Genomic DNA, 17,015 nt, shown 5'->3' with positions numbered 1-17,015 from the left:
GTTCGACCTGAAAGGCTCCTTGATCCGCGACGAGACGGGGGAGATGACAGCCAATCTCGACTTTACTGGGAAGGAGGGCCACCCACTCAACATCAACATCTCACCTGCTATGATCAACTCCTTCTGCTTGACGGCGAAAGCTTACGAGGGGGCTTTGAACTGTGCCCGCGCGCCTTACGTGTCCCCAACGAACGTCATATCATCTGACTGCTACTTGGTAAATGACACGGGAGCGCCAATCACTTACTGGGTCACACACGATATCGGAACTGCGTCTCGAGGGTTCACGTACGCGTCTAGACGGAAACCAAAGCGTGAAATACTGGCAAACCGAGCCAAAGTGCCTCTCGAGCTACTGACGTCCATCTCTCCATCTCTTCGAGCAGAGCAGACCGTGTCGTTTTGCTGGGATGACAATGAATGGCACCCACTGACGGACATTCCCATTCGTAACACAGGCAAGTACATCTACGCAGTTCGACCACGCAATGCGAATGCCGAGGGGGATCCGGAAAATATGAAGGAGAACGGAGAGGCTCGTCCTGCCACACCACCGAGTATCCCGAGGCCACAGCTACTGCACGCGTTGCTTGATATCTCTGCTGGCACCGGCTACAGAACGTTCACGATCTCCTCTTTGGTTCGGCTGTTCAACGAGACGAGTATTGCGGTGGATTGTGGCGTCCTGGAAGCTGACGGAAAGACCATCACGGAGATCGGAACCATTGAGCCCAAGGGCGCGTGCAGTGTGCCGTTCCGCTTCGTTCCTCAGATCTGGTCGGTGCGGGTCTTCATGAAGCCGCATCTGTATCAATCGCCTGCCCCGGTTTCCAGCAGCTCGAAGCTTTCAGCGCTACCGCCATCGGCTGACAGGGAACATCGGTGGAGTAACGAGTTATTCATCAGCGAGAAGGAAGACAGCACGCTGCACACTGCGTCCTGCTCGCTTGTGCTTGACGATTACGCGTGCAAGTGCCAGAAGATGATCGACGGGACGATCCCCTTCCACCCGAGCCAGATCTGCAACGCCAACGGAAGTTTCTTCCACGCTCACAGCCGCGTCTTCACGTCTTCCAACGCCAGCAGTCTGCAGTACGCGCAACTCAAGCTGATGTCTCCACTGACACTGGTCAACAACTGCGGCGTGCCGATCATCGCAGTGTTGTTCGCACTGAAAAAGGTGCGGCGCACTACCGGAGCCGCTGCCGACAGTGAAGACGCGCATGTCGTCTCCTCCCAAGTGATTCCTCCCCACGGTCGGGTTGACACGCTTTCGTCCGCTCTCCAAGATGAGACGTACTGCTCGATATCCATGACGGGCGCCAGTTGGAGTCGGCTCTTCCGAATCCCCAGTGTCTTGGATGCAGCGGAGGAGGCTGTAAAGCCCACGATCCCCGCCTCTGCCTTGAAAGCCATCTCGTCATTGCCACTGAAGCCGGGAACTAACAGCAACAACGTCGTACTGTCGCTCTTGGATTTCCAGTCAAGGACAGCGACGTTGAACGTATCGTTCGACAGCAAGGAGACGCGAGAGAAGAACGCGGGCCACTTCATGGTAGTGCAGCCGCGCTTCCTCCTTCGGAACGCAACGTCCCTCCCTCTGGTGTTCTCGCCGCAGCCCAAATTGATCGAGAAGATCCCTGGTACAAAGTCCATGATGGCTCGGTTCGCCAAGTCTCCGTTCTCTCCGTCCAGGAAGAAGCAGACGGAGGAATGCTGCGGCTCGCCGGAGATGGAGAAAATCCACGCAAAGTTAAACGCGCTTCAGGACCAGGCGGTGTCTGAAGACGCGATCGATGAGGACGAGCTGCAGGCGCATTACTACTCGGAAGTGAGTGCGATCATGGTGCAGCTGGAGGGCAACACGCAGCAGTCGTCCAGCGCCCAGGACATCAGTCTGGAAGTAGGGGCCAACACCTTACTCCGCGTGTACAACGAAGCCACCAAACGCTACCACGATATCGTCGCGCTGTTCAAACAAGTGGGCGGCTCCAGCTCGACGGTCGTCACGTTCGTGGAGCGATACTTACTACTGAACCAGACCGATCACGAGCTATTGGCCTCGGCAGTGTACGACATCTCGGCTGCTAAGAAGGGTCCAGCAGACGACAAGAAGATCCTCGTTGCGCCACCTCGCTCCACGTCCGAGTTCAGCTGGTGGGCGCACTCGTCCATTCCTTCGGACACGTGCATCCGACTGAAAGTCCGGAGTCCCCCAAGTGGAACTCCCCAAGCTGAAGACTATCAGTGGAGTGGCAAGTTCTCGCTGCATGACGTCAGCGAGACGGCGTTGAAAGTCAGCACCCCCGACGCCTCTCGCATTTGTGTCTTGCGCGTGCAAGTTCGCGTCGAAGCAGCGGTTCAAGTCTGCGTCGTGGTCACCAGCGAAAATGTGGCGGAGTTCCCACTGTACCGGATCATCAACTCGTGCGCGCGCGAGACGATCTGGTTCAAGCAGATCTTCGACGGCGTCAAGAAGGACGCGTCGGCCTTCCAGCGTGGAGTCATGCAGTGCTTGGCACCGGGTGAGAGCGTCTGCTTTGGCTGGGACGAAGCCTATTTCCTGGGTACTCCCAACCGTGAGATCAGTGTCTGGTACGCACCGAAAGACGGCACGACCTCGTCCGACTACCACAGCTCCATCTTGCTGGACCAGCCAGGAGAGTCGCAGCAGGTCGAGATCCCGTCAAAGGCCGCCTTACCCAAAGCTCCGAGCCGAGTGTACGTGCGTTGGCACCTGCAGGGGCTCACCAAGACTATGGTGGCTCAAGATGAGCCTCTTAACCGGAAGGAAAGGGCGGGGAAGCAGACTCGACAGCTCGTAGCAGCACACGGAGAGACCGAGAGGTCCACGACGCCAGGATTCACGTCGGAGGTGGTGGCGCACTTCCGCTTGCCGCACTTTGGGGTTTCATTCGTGACGAGTACACCGGACGAGCTGCTTCTCTTCTCGGGACAGGATGTGGACATCGCGTACGCCAACATCAACAACGACCACGACCAGTGCGAGGTCAAGATCGGGTGCTTCCAGCTCGATAACCAACTCACTGGAGCCATTTACCCCGTCGTGGTCGCGCCCATCTTGAAGAAAGGCAGCGGGTGCGTTGGCTTCCGTAATGAGGCGTCGGCACCTTCGCCTGAGAAGTCGAAGAGCGCTGAAGTCCGATCCGCACAGGGGACTGAGAACGGAGACGAAGCTGACAACGGGGAGAAGAGCGACGCGAAGTCTGGAGCGCGGTCGAACAGGCCCCACTTCTTCCACTTGTCCATCCTCCGCTTGAGTTACGACGAGAACACGGACTACATCAAGTACTTCTCGGCCATGATGCAACCCGCCCGGATCCAGATCGATGAGGCCTTCTTGCTCGCCATCGCTGCGTTCGTCACGGACTGCTCCAAAGCCTTGGAGAGGAATTATCCTCCAGAGCGACGACGTCTCACGAGTGAAGCGTCGAAGGTGCAGTCCAGAGGCTCGCCGGAGAAAAGGTTCACCGCGAACTCTGAGCGGAGGATCTACATTGAGACGCTGCAGCTCCATCCGGTTAAGGTCCAGCTCAGCATCACGATCCTCAACCACTACGGGGAGGCGGATGAGTCGGCAACGGGGTTGGCGTCGCTCGTTAAGCTCCCGATAGCGGTTACGAAGGCGCTGCTGAGCTCAACGTTCTCGCAGATCGACAGCGCGACGCTATACTTGAACGCGCTGCATCTGAACCACGCGTTCGCCTCCGGTGCCTTCTTGATGTCGACCGTGCAGCAGCACTACATGCTGCAAGGAATGCGTCAGATCTACTCGTTGGTAGGAGCTGCCGACATCCTGGGCAATCCTGTGGGTCTCGTGACCAACCTTGGCGTGGGCGTGAAGGACTTCTTCTACGAACCCGCCGCGGGACTCGTGACATCTCCACAAGAGTTTGTGCTTGGACTCTCGCGCGGAACTACCAGCCTCTTCACCCACTCACTGTATGGTGCGTTCAATGCTGCGAGTAAGGTGACGGGGACGCTGTCCGAGGGCATCGCGACGCTGTCACTGGATCACAAATACTTGGCTGAACGCCGCGCGCAGGGTCCGCGGAAGCAGGTTGCCACGCACATTGGAACGGGGTTAATTCATGGTACGAAGCAGCTTGGAAAGGGAATCTTCGCTGGCGTTACGGGTGTCATTACAGCTCCTACACAAGGCGCAATCCACGGTGGGCTCCCAGGATTCATCGAGGGAGTCGGCAAGGGGCTCATCGGGGTCGCAGTCAAACCTGCAGCCGGAGTACTAGACCTAGCAGCCACCACAGCAGCGGGGATCACCGCAACAACCTCAGCGTTAGACCGTCGTACAGGACTGGGGAAAGAAGTTTACCGCCGTCGTGAGCCACGACTGCTTCGAGTGACCAGCGACCAGCGAGTCCGAGTGTACACGCCCGCGGACGCGCTGGTGTCTCGACTGCTGCTGACTTTGCCGCTGAAGTTCAAGCTGCAGCTTCCCAACGAGCTGTACGACGCGCACATTTTCCTGCCAAATGCCCGCATCCTGGTGGCGACTTCACTGCGTCTTCTTCTGCTCGAGTTCGCGTCGGAAGGAACGCTTGCAACGCTAACAACCGCCCTCATGTCGTCAACGTCGATTCCGCCGCCGCTGGTGCTCTGGAGTCACCCCTTATCAAAACTGATAGGAGCCCAGCGCACGCCCAATGGAGCAGCCGTGCACATGGGCTCGAGCGCAACCGATGCAGAGCTGATGGAGGCAGGAGCTGAGAAGTCGAATGGCGACGTCAGCACCTTCGCAGTTCCAGACCTAGAAGAGTTGAGCAGCTCAGGTTGTGACCGCGTGCTGTCGTTCCTGACGGAGCTGGTGGTTCGACACCAACGAGCCACAGCGACCTGCTTCGGCACTGGAGCAGACACACAACCCGGATTAGAAAACTAGATGAATTATATAAGCATAACCGCATGAGCGTCGATAACTGCAACGGTGGCCGATACGATTTACAAAGCCGTATTGGTTGATTCATCGCGCAGACGCGACGCTTTTCAGCGCGTGGTTAATTCGTAAGATGGACAAATACATAGGAAAAAGGAGGTTTGAACCACGCGAGCTCACGGCTTGATCGCTACTTCTGCGCGGGGGGCACGTATCCGTGCTTGGAGGCGTACGACTGAGCCATCTACGCACCGCAACGAGATATAAACAACAGTTGTCCAATATGAGCAACAATATGACCATTGTCAATATGATATATGATATGATATGATACCTTGGCCATGAACTCCGGGTGCTCCTCCGCCTCATGCAGCACGAATGCCCCCGCCTTGGACGCAAGTCCGTCGTGTTGACGCAGCAGCGTCTCCGTCTCCTCGGCAGCGGGGCGGTACGTCACCGTGGGGTCCATGTCCATGTCCAGCGTTCCCTCGCGGAACTGCGGGTGGAAGAGCATGATGAGCAGGCTCAGGATGGCGTTACCGCACATGAGGATGCCCACAAAATAGGGCAGCGAGCCCTCCATGCCGAAGTCCATGAAGCCCACGATAAAGATGAAGGCCGTGCGGCCGCGATACGTGAACAGGAAGCCGAACTGCTGGCGGATCCACGGCTCCATGTGCTTGAAGCGGCACTCGAACGCCAGCAGCAGCAGCGCGAAGATGCTATGACGGATATTTTGTCATATTAGCATGCAAATTTCATATCGATATGAGGAATCACAACGACTCACATGGCGTAGACCGAGATGAGGAAGCACGTGATGTCCAGCACCACGAGGTTGAAGAGCCCCAGGAAGCCCGCGAGCGCCTGCAGCACCGCCAGCACCACGTTCGCGTAGCGCAGGTAGCGCATGAGCGTCGCCGCCTCCATCATCTTCATCCTGCGTCATATCATATTATGTCGTCGCAAGAATGTGAATGATTAGCAATCCGTTTAGAGAATCTCTCTAAATTCTCTAGCCGCACTTTTGCCAATATGTGGCGGGCGCCGAGAGGTTCGAGAGCGACGTGAAGCCGCTGACGTCGCCGATCTCCTGCTGCCGGATGCCGCCAGGGTTGCCGGCGTTGCTCGCGGCCGCTTGCTGCGGGTTCAGCGGCGCACGGAGCAGCCGCTCTTGGGCGTCGGGGTCGCTGGAGCCGAACATGGGGGCGTCTGAGACCTGGATTCGATAAAGTGAAGAAACGGACATTATACAATGTCGACATGGCCTTTATTTTATGTCCATAGAAAGGTGGGCTTTGTTTTGCGTCGAAGACAGCCAAACTACCAAGGGCTCATTTCATTCACAACCGACACTACTTGCGAGTGTTCAATTCAAAAGGATACACGCACTCTCGAACCCCAAGGTCTGCTACTCTTTTGCTGCTCTACATGCAGTCCTCTGCTTTCTTGGTCCTGCCTTAATGAACGACGTCAAACCCATCCCTCCCCACCTCCTTTTACTTACTTGATAAGCTTTGCCTCTTGTGCACTCCCCTCTCACTTCTGGATGACTCGGGTGGCGCGATACGTGAAGTCATCGAAGTACTCCCGCTCGCGGTCCACCGAGTCCAGCATGCGCCACTCGGGCGTGTCCACCGGCACCTGGTTGATGAACTCGTTGTCCACGTACTTGGCGTCGGCGTCGTCGATCACGTCGGGCACCCACTCAGGCTGCACCTTCTTCTGCTGCAACTCCTCCCAGTCGATGCCATCGAAGTACGGGTGTTTCATAATAGAGAAGGGCACGGCCTCGTTGGCCCCAAGACGCTTGGACGGGTCGCGCTCAATCAAACCAGCGAGCAGCGACTGCACGTCCTCCGGCAGCTCAGGCGGAATGTACAGGAAGCCCTCGGCGATGTTGCGGTACATGATAGCCTTGTTGTCGTCCTTGAACGGCGTGCGTCCGATGTACATCTCGAAGATGAGGATACCCAAGCTCCACCAGTCGCACGTCTTGTCGTAAATTGCAGGGGGTTCGCCCTTCTTGGGGTTCGCAGCAGCGAGGACTTCAGGCGAGATATATTCCGGTGAGCCCGCGAGCGAGTGGGCCTTCTTACCCGTCTCATCACGCGCGTAGGTTGAGAGACCAAAGTCAACGAGAACCACGTGACCATCCTTCTGAATCAGAATGTTCTCAGGCTTGAGGTCGCGGTAGATAATATCAAGACTGTGCAAGTGCGCCAAACCAGCGACCAGCTCAGCCGCGTACAGTTTAATGCGTCCTGGAGTCAGCTTCAGCTCGTTGTTCTGGTTCATCGTCAAGTGGTGACGCAGATCTCCACCATTATAAAACTCCATGCCCATGTACACCTTATCTTCATTCTGGAAAGCAAACAGCAGCGAGGCCACGAACGGGTGCCTCACCTCACGCAGCATATCGCGCTCGATCTTGGCGTTTCTCCGCATGTTTTCATCCATGCCGATCTTGGTGATGATCTTGATGGCGTAGACCTTCCCATCCGGGCCGCGGGCGGACAACACACGACCGTACGTACCGGTGCCGAGAACCTTGAGCAGCTCGAAGTCCTCAATCTTTAGCGTCGACTTGGACTTGCCTCTGTTCGAGTCTCCCGCCGGTTCATTGGCACCCGATCCTCCAGCAACACAACCGCGCACCTGGGTAGAGCCCAATCCGTTCTCCTCCTCGTTGCTGACGGATGAAGCCATCATGGTGCGCGTAAGCACTTCCTCCTCCGTGTCCTCCACTTCCTCAGCCTCGCCCGACAGAATCATATCGCGCTGTCGAATCGCCTCCTTCTGCACCGTCGAGTCCAAATGGTTCACCATAAAGCGGTAGTACTTCCACGTGCTGTTAGTGAATCTGCGATCTCCCGACACGTGCATCATGACGCCATTGCGGATTAGCGCCGTGCCCAGCAGAAGCGCCTCTTCCGCCGTAGAACACGTCACTCCTCCTTGCATCGGGCGATTCAGTCCGTGGCACAGCATCCACTCCACCGCCTCCTTGCCCGTGATGACGTTGGGATGCGGCTTCAGGTACAAACTGCGGTCCTTGCCGGGCAGCTCCTGGCGCATTTGCTCCGCGCACGTCCACAGCTGCCACAGACTGGGCTCCCGCATGATGCGGCTGGAGATGCGCACCTTGCCCTGCACGCGTTTCATCTTGCCGCCGGGGCGCAGCTGCAGGTCGTACCAGGCCACGCGCTCCTCGCCGCTCGTGTTCATGTCCTCGAGGCTGAGCAGCAGCCGTCCCAGGTCCTCGTTCTCCACGCGGCCCTTGTCCTTGCACTTGACCAGCACGTATTTGGCGTTCATGAGGCTCGTCTGGATGCCGAACGTGTACTCTTCCGAGGCGGCGGCGGCGCCAATGCCCAGCGGCTGGTGCGACTCGACGTTGCTCTCCAGCGAGCGCAGCACCGCGGCCTTGAGCGGGCTCCACACGGGGTTTGTCTGGCGCATGGGCGGCGTGCGCTGCTTCTCGCCCTTGATCTCGCGCTTGTTCTCGTCCAGCAGCACCATGGTGCAGTAGGCGTTGCGCGCTCGGCCGGACTCGGCGGGCAGCAGGTCCCAGGCCTCGATGGGCGTCACCTTCAGCAGGTATCGCCGCTTGGCCTTGATGCGCGTCTTGCCATTGGTGCTCTGGCTTTGACTCGCGGCGCCTAGACGAACAGGTAGAATAAATAAGGGTTAGTGTGGGCGGTAGGGCGCTAGGGGGCTCAAGAGTGGTCGCTGACGTACGCGACGACGGCCTCCGACTGGACATGGGTGAGTGGACTGACTGAGTGCCTGCCTGCCTGCCTGCCTTGGGTGGGGCTGGCCTTGCTGTCTGTCTGTCTGGCTCGGGACTGGGGCAACGACACTAAGAGACGAGTCTAGCTCGCGGGGTCGTGCGGTTGTGCTAGCCTCCAGCGCAAGGCCAAGTCTGAAATGGGGAAAATGTGGGAGGGGAGGCCACGCCGGAGAAAACCTTTCATAACTTATGGTTAGGGATAGTGTACACCACATGGAATCCATATAGCTAGGAGTTCGCTTGAAAAACAGTTGTGATAATAAATAACCTGCCATTGGGAAGGATGGCTACCCTTACTCGATTTGCGAAATCGCTGTGATTGACACCGTGATGGGGTCGCACTCCGTACCGCAACAACACCGCCGGCATCCTGACTGGGAGCCATTTTCAAGACAGCTTGGTATCTCTTCATATATTTTCACGCCGTGTATCCAGAACTGATTTTTCTTCTGATACAGACATTGTACTCACGGTCCTGGTGTGAAGTGAAGACTTGTGCACGTGTGCGCACGGCCAACCACCGCGAAAGAGTCAGGCAAAATTACGGTGGGGTAGGGCAATATTTGCATCTTGGCGTTCACTCGCTCCGAAACGTCCCCTGGCAAGCTGAGGCAAGAACGGGAGGTGTCTACTTCGCCACGGGTTCAAAGTGTAGAAGTAATCACTGGCAATGCGCTTTAGTTTTAGAAACAAACTTTCAATTTTGAAATGTATACAGTAATGCGGATTTGACCGCTTGTATTATTACCAAGAAGAAAAACGTATGGAAGATTTTTTCCCTTCTTTGTCAAGCTACCCTTTTAGAAAAGAGCTTATTAGCTGTATTTACGTTTACAAGTTGCAATACAAAATTTGCAATCGATATAATGACCGAAAATACGCAATTGTACGGCGTTATTCGTATAGACAGAGCAGAAAATGTGCTCAGATCCGTTGATCATCGAATTATGTGTGGACTGCTGAATTGCACCGACGAAGGTTGTTTCGCTAATATGCATTTTCAACCGCTTATGTGTTTTGAAACCATATATTTGATGGATAAAGAAGGAACATTTAATATATGGTTTCACCAAATACATTTGGAAAAGTAGTATTTAAGGCAAAATTACGAAAATTATATGTAAATTAAAATTTATTACATATTATAGTATGCAATAATTGCGGCTACCAATTAGCAAACTGTCGCGACAGAACGTTAGCACTGTTTATGCTAGAAGTTCATTCTCAAATGTCTGAGTGAAAACCATACTTCGTACTTTTAAGTAAAAAGCAAAAAGTCATGACTCGGTCATGACGCAGTGACCTGATATCCGGGGATAACAGCCGCTTTTTGGCGTGTTACCTCGAGATACCAGTTGGCGGGTCATGATCCAAATACTACGATTTGATTGGCAGTATTAATTACCTGGTACAAATTTGGGGCGAACCTCCATTAACACATCTCAAGGTTGCCATTGCCCGTCGCTCGTACCCCGTGCCGTCGGGCATCTTGGCGCTCGAGTGCCCGCGTCTGCCCACCCTGCCTGCCGAGCACGCTGCCCGCTGAGCACGCTGCCTGCCGAGCACGCGTCGGTACGAACTGTTGGTCGTCGTGTACATGGCCATCGTACACACGACGCCGCAAATTGTGACTCTGTGGTGGTGGCTCTAGTAGCAGGTCATGCACATCTAGGGCAGCTACTACGATGTCCTGGAGCACTACAACGCCTACAGGGTGACGCTGAGCCTCGTCGTCAGCATGACGGTACCTTTGTGAGGATCCCCTTCTTCCTGTTGCTCAAGACGTGCTGTGCGCAGCGGCACGAACTGGGTATGGCCATTGAGCTCTGCAGCTCTGTTGGCATCTTCATATCCGACCAGTCGAGCAACCGCACTAAGAGCTACAAGACGCGTGTTGAAGGCAGCGCTATGTGCGCGCTCATCAACGCTTCCTCCTACGCTACGTCCAACACCACCGCCCCGACCGTCGTCGAGACGTACGACGAGAACGCGAACGGGCCGTACCTGCGCTTCCTGGAATCGCCATCGTGACCATCATTCAGGAGCTAGTGCGCAGCCCCATCGAGGCCGTAGTCACTGGCCTTGTTAGGTAAGCGTGCTTTCATATCGGGAGTGAAACGAGTTATGGCAACTAATTTAATGATGTAAATGTTGGTATTGCAGTTCAGATAATGATGTCAATTAGACTGTCGAATGGATTACGCTGCTAATGTAAGTCATCGTGCTGTTTGCTGCGAAGCCATTTTGAATAACTGTCGATGCTCTTGTTCCCCCTCTCAGTATCAGCTCTTTCAATCGCATCGTCGATAGAGAGACCGCCATTCACGAAGCTACGTACCGGTACGTGATTGATGACACATCGGCGCCTGGAAAAGAATTTCGCTTCTTTTGATGACGCTCTCCATTTTGTGCCAAATGTTTCCTCCAGGTACTCGATCGAAGGCTGACTAGCCAGGCCATGGTGCCACTCTGTCCAAAGCTCTCGTACGGTTGAAACTCGTCGGCTCATGTTGTACTGGGGAACTGTGACTGGTTCTAACTGAGGTGAATGTTGCTGTAGCGTTGCGCTTACCGAGGTTGACACAGGAGTGCTGTCACGTAGAGGAAGCTGGCTTGGATCAGCTCCAGCTGCGTTGTTAGATAAGGGAAGAAGTCGGTAAAGGACGTCACCGTGGAGAAATGAAGCAAGCTGATATTGGGATTGCTTCACCATGTCAACGAGATCCAAGTGCTGAGATTCTAACCGCAGCATAGTTGCTGCGTGCTAATTTGTTGCGACAGGACTGGCATGGCAAGCTGAAGCTGCATTTCCACCGGGTGCTGCGTCGTCTGAGTGCTAGCAAGTGCTTGAGCGCGGAATTGTTGAAATGGTCCACCGAAGATCGGATGGCAGCGAAGTCGAGCAGGAAGGACGTCAAATAAAAATGCAGCGTCTTGAAGCAACACGGTGCGTAAGAATTCCAACAATTCAATGAACCCTCGAGCGGCGAGGTTGCATTCCCACTCACCATCTAATAGCTTCTGTTTGTAACTTTCAAGCCCAGGGAAAATCTGTTGCTTGAGGTCATTGGGTGGGTCCACAATGTCGCGTTCCAAATAATAAAGATGTGCGCGTGGGGGGGGGGGGGTGTCCTGACAGAGACCGAATCGCTTCTCGCGCCAGAGGAGCGGAATATACTGCTTCCATGGTGTCAAGGCCCCATCGGTCATGTCGGCGAGTTTAAGTGATGTCGACATCAGCGCATTCCAGTTGTCGTACGCCCTGTTGGCGGTTGATATGAGTCTTTTTATTGAACGTAAGCCCGAGATGATCAAAAACAGCCTCGTAGCTTTTCTTGTGAGTGTTGTAGGATATAGCTTTATTTCGATCTCGGCCACTTAGGAACTTGATGTCATACCAGTCCTCCGATCTCCGAACGGAGGGAAATGGTCCACTATTGAGATGAAAGCGCTCAAACAAGTAGAAAGCAACCGCTCCAACAGGGCATAAATGAACAGCCTTATTGCGCATGAAGCCGACATGCTGAAGTTTTCCAAACGTATTCGTTTTCCCATGTTGGATTAGCAGGACCAACGCAATGCACGACTGAAACCCTCCTTGTCAAGTTCCTGGGAAAACATATCAGCCAGCTCCAGATCACGAATGTTTTCGCCTCGTAGTAAGACAAAATGCGATACCAAATACGCAGCCCTCCCCATGAGATCATCCAAAACGAAAAAAGTATCACAAATCTGAGTGAATTGAGCCTCGGACTGATAGCCGTCCAGCAGCGATCCCACGCCGCGATCTGTGTAGTTTTTCTTTCGTGTCGACGTAGTTTCTGCCTGGACAGTCGACAACAGTTGCTTCACCTTATACATGCGAGGATGATCGTTAGTGTTCATCTTGTTGGCGACCTGCTGATTGTATAGGTCTACAATAGCGTTGACGTAGCCGTACACCGTTGAGGCGCCAATGACTTTCCCCTTCTTCTTCTTCGACTCTCTGCCTACGACTTGGGTGTCCAAAAAGAGATGAAGCTTGTTACCAGTGACCGTAACACCATCGCTAAACCCCATCGATTGGCTCCACTCTGCAAACTCCTTTTGGTAGCCCTCGTACTTCCGTTTTGTATTAATTGGTCGACTGTCGATAGCCTTCTGAAGGGTGGCTTGCTCTCGCTCTTCCTTGAGCATTTGAAGTGCATTATCATTTTGACGTGAAGGCGTGCTTCCTGCCGAACAGGGGTCTGTGTCTCGCGCCGTGCTGTCACTGAAGATGCTGCAGCATAAGCGCGGATGGAGATACCAGCCTTCTTCTTCTTCGCCATGGTGCTCTTGTGAAAATGTGGTTTCGATACCAAAAATAAATATTGCGTTTAGGTCACAAGTGTGATAATGACTCGGGTCCGGACCCATATAATCAAGCAGATGATACAGTAGGAGTTTACCGGGAGGATACAGTTGACTCCCGAACTCTTTGTTAAACTTCGGACATAAACGGACTTGAAAAATTAAAATAACTTTATATAGCGTCTAAATACTCTAAGTAGATTTCTTTTAGCCTTAAGTTTCCCATAATATACAATAGCGTTGTAGGAAAATGCTCTATCGACCTATGCGGGATTGGTAGTTTGTATCTTAATTCAATACTGTATGATCGTTAAAACATTACGTGCCCGCTTTTTATCCGATGACGTACGCACCTGCTCAATCAATAACCGCCCGCCGTTCTCCTTCCTGCCTGCCTGCCTGCCCCATGGCGTCTGTCGTGACCCTCAACGGCATGGATGTGTCTGCTCTGGACGAGCGCGAGTACGAGACCTTCACGCTGTCCAACTCGCTGCAGGTGCTGCTCATCTCGGACTCCAAGACGGAGAAGGCGGCCGCCGCCATGGACGTGCACGTGGGGCACCAGAGCGACCCGGAGGAGCTGTCGGGCCTCGCGCACTTCCTGGAGCACATGCTGTTCCTGGGCACCGCCAAGTACCCGGACGAGAACAGCTACAAGAAGTTCCTGAGCGCGCACAGCGGGCGCAGCAACGCGTCCACGTCTCAGATGCACACCAACTTCTACTTCGACGTGCTGAGCGACCACCTGCACGAGGCGCTGGACCGGTTCTCGCAGTTCTTCATCGCCCCGCTGTTCACGCCAGGGGCCACGCAGCGAGAGATGAACGCCGTCAACTCGGAGAACGCCAAGAACCTGCAGAACGACCACCGACGACTGTATCAGCTGCAGAAGTCGCTGTCGAACCCGGATCACCCGTTCCACAAGTTCGGCACGGGGAATTTAGAGACGTTGGGCACGATCCCGAGTGAGAAGGGCGTGGATGTGAGAGCGGCGTTGTTAGACTTCCACGCCACGTACTACTCCGCGAGCATCATGAAGCTTGTGATCTGTGGCAAGGAGAGCTTGGCGACACTGAAGAGCTGGGCGGTGGAGCTGTTTTCCGAGATTAAGAACACGGGTCGCAGCTTCCCGACGTTCGGAGATGCGGTGCCTTTTGATGAGTCGAGGTTGAAGCGCGTGGTGCATGTGTCGCCCGTGAAGGACCTCCGTGTTATTGATATTTCGTGGCCCCTGCCCTCGTTGCACTGGGATTTCCTGACGAAGCCTACGAAGATTTTGTCGCATTTGATGGGGCACGAAGGTCCTGGATCGATCCTGAGCTACTTGAAGGCGCAGAAGTGGGCAAATGGCCTGTCGGCTGGACTTTTCCGTGATAATGAGGACTGGGGGTTGTTCTGCGTGAAGGTCGACGTTACGGATGCAGGCATTGAGAAGGTGAACGACGTCGTGGAAGCAGTGTACCAGTACGTGCAGACTCTGCAGCGCGAAGCTCCGTTCGAGCCGTGGATTTTCCGTGAGACGCAGGATCTGGCGCTGCAGGACTTCCGCTTCAAGAGCAAGGAGAGTCCCATCCACTACACCAGCCACTTGGCGAACGTCATGCACCGCTACCCGCCCAAGTACATTCTGTCCGGTGGCTATGTTCTCTACGAGTACGATGCGGACAAGGTCCAGCAGGTGCTGGATCTGCTGACTCCGCAGCGTATGCGCCTCACTTTGGTAAGCAAGACGTTTGAAGGCAAGACGCAGAGCGTTGAAAAGTGGTACCAGACGCCGTACTCCGAAGGACCTCTTGGCCGTGAGCTGATTCAGCGATGGACGTCTCCTCCCCCGAACGCAGCGTTGAAGCTTCCACACCGCAATGAGTTCATCTGCAGCGACTTCCGTATCGTGACACCACCTCGCTCAGACTCCTCGTCACTGGGAGCCAGCGCTGAGGGTGCAGCAGTATCCCCGCCAGTTTTACTCCAGCAGGATGAACAATGTCGCCTATGGTACAAGCCGGACGTGCAGTTTCGCAAGCCGAAGTTGATGCTGCATTTCTTGCTGTACTCGCCGTCGCTGTCCACGACCCCGTACCACGCAGTGCTCACTAGCCTCTTCGTGCGTTACTTGAAGGACAAGCTCACGGAGGTTTCCTATGACGCGGAACTTGCAGGCATGGAGTACGAGATCGGCTTCAACTCCCGTGCTCTGGAACTGCACGTGGGGGGCTACTCGCACAAGCTCCCCATTTTGCTCTGTAAGGTTTTAGAGCAGATGCTGGAGATGACTAAGCCCGAGTACAAGTACGAAGACGCTGTCTTCGAGCGCGTAAAGGACCGTACGAAGCGCATGTACGAGAACTTCTTCCTCGAGGAACCGTACCAGCACGCCGTGCACGTTTGTACCCAACTGCTGGAGATCTCGAAGTGGAGCGTGGACGACAAGATCCGCGCGATCGAGTACCTCACTCTGAGCGACCTGGCATCGCACAGCCAGTTCATCTTCCAGCAGGTGTTCGTGGAGGGATTCTTCTATGGCAACCTTCAGCAGAGCGCGGCACCGCCTTTGATGCAGCAAGTCCTGCAACATTTCGGCTTTGGCAAAAACGGCACCACCGGTGGCGGCAGCTTCCCGCTTTTTCCAAGCCAGATCACCAAGCCGCGCATCGTGCAACTCGCCGATGCAAGCGAGTACCGTTTCCAGCGGCGTGAATGGAACGAAGCCAACCTCAACTCGGCGATCTGCACACTGTACCAGCTGGACTGCGAGACGGAAGGCAGCACCATGGCTCTCCGCGCGCGTCTCGAGCTGTTTGCGCACATTTTCAAGGAGCCGTGCTTCAACCAGCTCCGCACGCAGGAGCAGCTCGGGTACCTGGTGTTCTCCGGTATGATGCGTACTGAAGGCGTCGACTACTTCCGCATCCTGATCCAGTCGGACGTGGCGTCGCCGCTGCTTCTGGACCAGCGCATTGAGCTCTTCGTGGCTCGCTTCCGCTCGCTCATCGCGGAGATGCCCGCAGCGACGTGGCAGAAGCAGGTGAACGCAGTCGTGAAGGCGTTGCTGGAGAAGCCCAAGCACGAGATGGAGGAGTCCATGCGCGCGTGGCGCGAGATTGCGAACCAGGCGTTCGTGTTCGACCGGCGCCAGCGCGTAGCCGCCGTGGTGTCGACTCTGCAGCCGCGCGACCTGCTGGCGTTCTTCGACTCGTTCATCGGCGTGGGCGGCGAGCGGCGCAGCAAGCTCAGCATCTGTCTGTACGGCGCGAAGCACCCGTTCCCGGAGCTCGCCGTGGACGAGGTCTCTAGCTCCAGCGCGTCGACCGTCGCGTCCACGGGCTTGACCGCTGCGATGCTATTGCAGCAGCAGTTCCAAGACGCTGGGATCTCGGCTAGCAGCGCTACCAGTGGCCGCGTCGAGTTGATCGGCGACGTCGCTGCCTTCAAGCACAAGATGCCACTCTTCCCAGAGCGCGCGACCAACAGCCCCGGCAAGGCCGCACGCCTGTAGACGCCCATAGAGAGACCATGGTATCATGGCCCTAACTAACGACTAATGCAGAGTGCATGTAACAAAGTTGAAGTTGAAGTGGTCTCTAAAGTTTCAAACGTGTACTCGAGGTTACTGCCATTTTGGCGGTTCCTGGTGATATAGCCGACGGAATACCTCGTCGTAGTTGGCTGATCGCTCAGAGGTGGCTGCAACTCGCGCCGCGTCGATACTTGGAAGACCGCTGGAGACCGAACGGTACTCGTCCAACATCAGCATGTCGAAGGGAGCGAGCTCGGGCACGCGATCCGCATCGCCCTCGTCTTGAGCACGCGGGAGATGGCCCATCAGTGTCGCCAGCATTTTGTCGTATTTTTCGAGCATCTCTTGATTTTCCTTGCACATCCCTTTCAGCGTCTGTAGTTGCGCCTTGTTTTGTGTGCGGTTTTCTTCTCAAAAGCTGCAAGTGATCTGCAAGTCATTGGTTGTGCTGTTCTTCA

General features: G+C 55.2%; 6 protein-coding genes across 6 annotated transcripts; 3 read left to right on the top strand and 3 right to left on the bottom strand.

The window, feature by feature from the left end:
* Nucleotides 1-793: 793 nt before the first annotated feature.
* Nucleotides 794-4,921, top strand: PHYSODRAFT_519469 (hypothetical protein; the record flags this gene model as incomplete). The annotated part of the gene is made up of 1 exon (XM_009535102.1): nt 794-4,921. One exon carries the CDS (start codon nt 794-796, stop codon nt 4,919-4,921), a length of 4,128 nt encoding a protein of 1,375 aa, XP_009533397.1.
* Nucleotides 4,922-5,058: 137 nt separating this feature from the next.
* On the bottom strand, nt 5,059-6,134 carry PHYSODRAFT_287102 (hypothetical protein). The gene is made up of 4 exons (XM_009535101.1): nt 5,941-6,134; nt 5,706-5,855; nt 5,250-5,637; nt 5,059-5,159 (listed from the first exon to the last, which is right to left on the bottom strand). Exons 1-4 carry the CDS (start codon nt 6,117-6,119, stop codon nt 5,106-5,108), a joined length of 771 nt encoding a protein of 256 aa, XP_009533396.1. The 5' UTR covers nt 6,120-6,134; the 3' UTR covers nt 5,059-5,105.
* Nucleotides 6,135-6,454: 320 nt separating this feature from the next.
* On the bottom strand, nt 6,455-8,681 carry PHYSODRAFT_519825 (hypothetical protein; the record flags this gene model as incomplete). The annotated part of the gene is made up of 2 exons (XM_009535100.1): nt 6,455-8,577; nt 8,657-8,681. 2 exons carry the CDS (start codon nt 8,679-8,681, stop codon nt 6,455-6,457), a joined length of 2,148 nt encoding a protein of 715 aa, XP_009533395.1.
* Nucleotides 8,682-10,433: 1,752 nt separating this feature from the next.
* On the top strand, nt 10,434-10,861 carry PHYSODRAFT_287101 (hypothetical protein). The gene has a single exon (XM_009535099.1). The coding sequence runs from the start codon at nt 10,521-10,523 to the stop codon at nt 10,737-10,739; it is 219 nt and encodes a 72-aa protein (XP_009533394.1). The 5' UTR covers nt 10,434-10,520; the 3' UTR covers nt 10,740-10,861.
* Nucleotides 10,862-12,269: 1,408 nt separating this feature from the next.
* On the bottom strand, nt 12,270-13,018 carry PHYSODRAFT_337428 (hypothetical protein; the record flags this gene model as incomplete). The annotated part of the gene is made up of 2 exons (XM_009535098.1): nt 12,270-12,875; nt 12,932-13,018. The coding sequence occupies 2 exons, from the start codon at nt 13,016-13,018 to the stop codon at nt 12,270-12,272; spliced, it is 693 nt and encodes a 230-aa protein (XP_009533393.1).
* Nucleotides 13,019-13,473: 455 nt separating this feature from the next.
* On the top strand, nt 13,474-16,938 carry PHYSODRAFT_261837 (hypothetical protein; the record flags this gene model as incomplete). Its single annotated transcript, XM_009535097.1, has 3 exons — nt 13,474-15,776; nt 15,807-16,281; nt 16,873-16,938. The coding sequence occupies 3 exons, from the start codon at nt 13,474-13,476 to the stop codon at nt 16,936-16,938; spliced, it is 2,844 nt and encodes a 947-aa protein (XP_009533392.1).
* Between the last annotated feature and the right edge of the window lie 77 nt (nt 16,939-17,015).

The sequence above is a fragment of the Phytophthora sojae genome (assembly GCF_000149755.1).
Source record: "Phytophthora sojae unplaced genomic scaffold PHYSOscaffold_8, whole genome shotgun sequence".
Classification (NCBI taxonomy): domain Eukaryota; phylum Oomycota; class Peronosporomycetes; order Peronosporales; family Peronosporaceae; genus Phytophthora; species Phytophthora sojae.
Note: the sequence above shows the minus strand (reverse complement) of the source record. Positions and strands in the feature narration are given on the sequence as shown.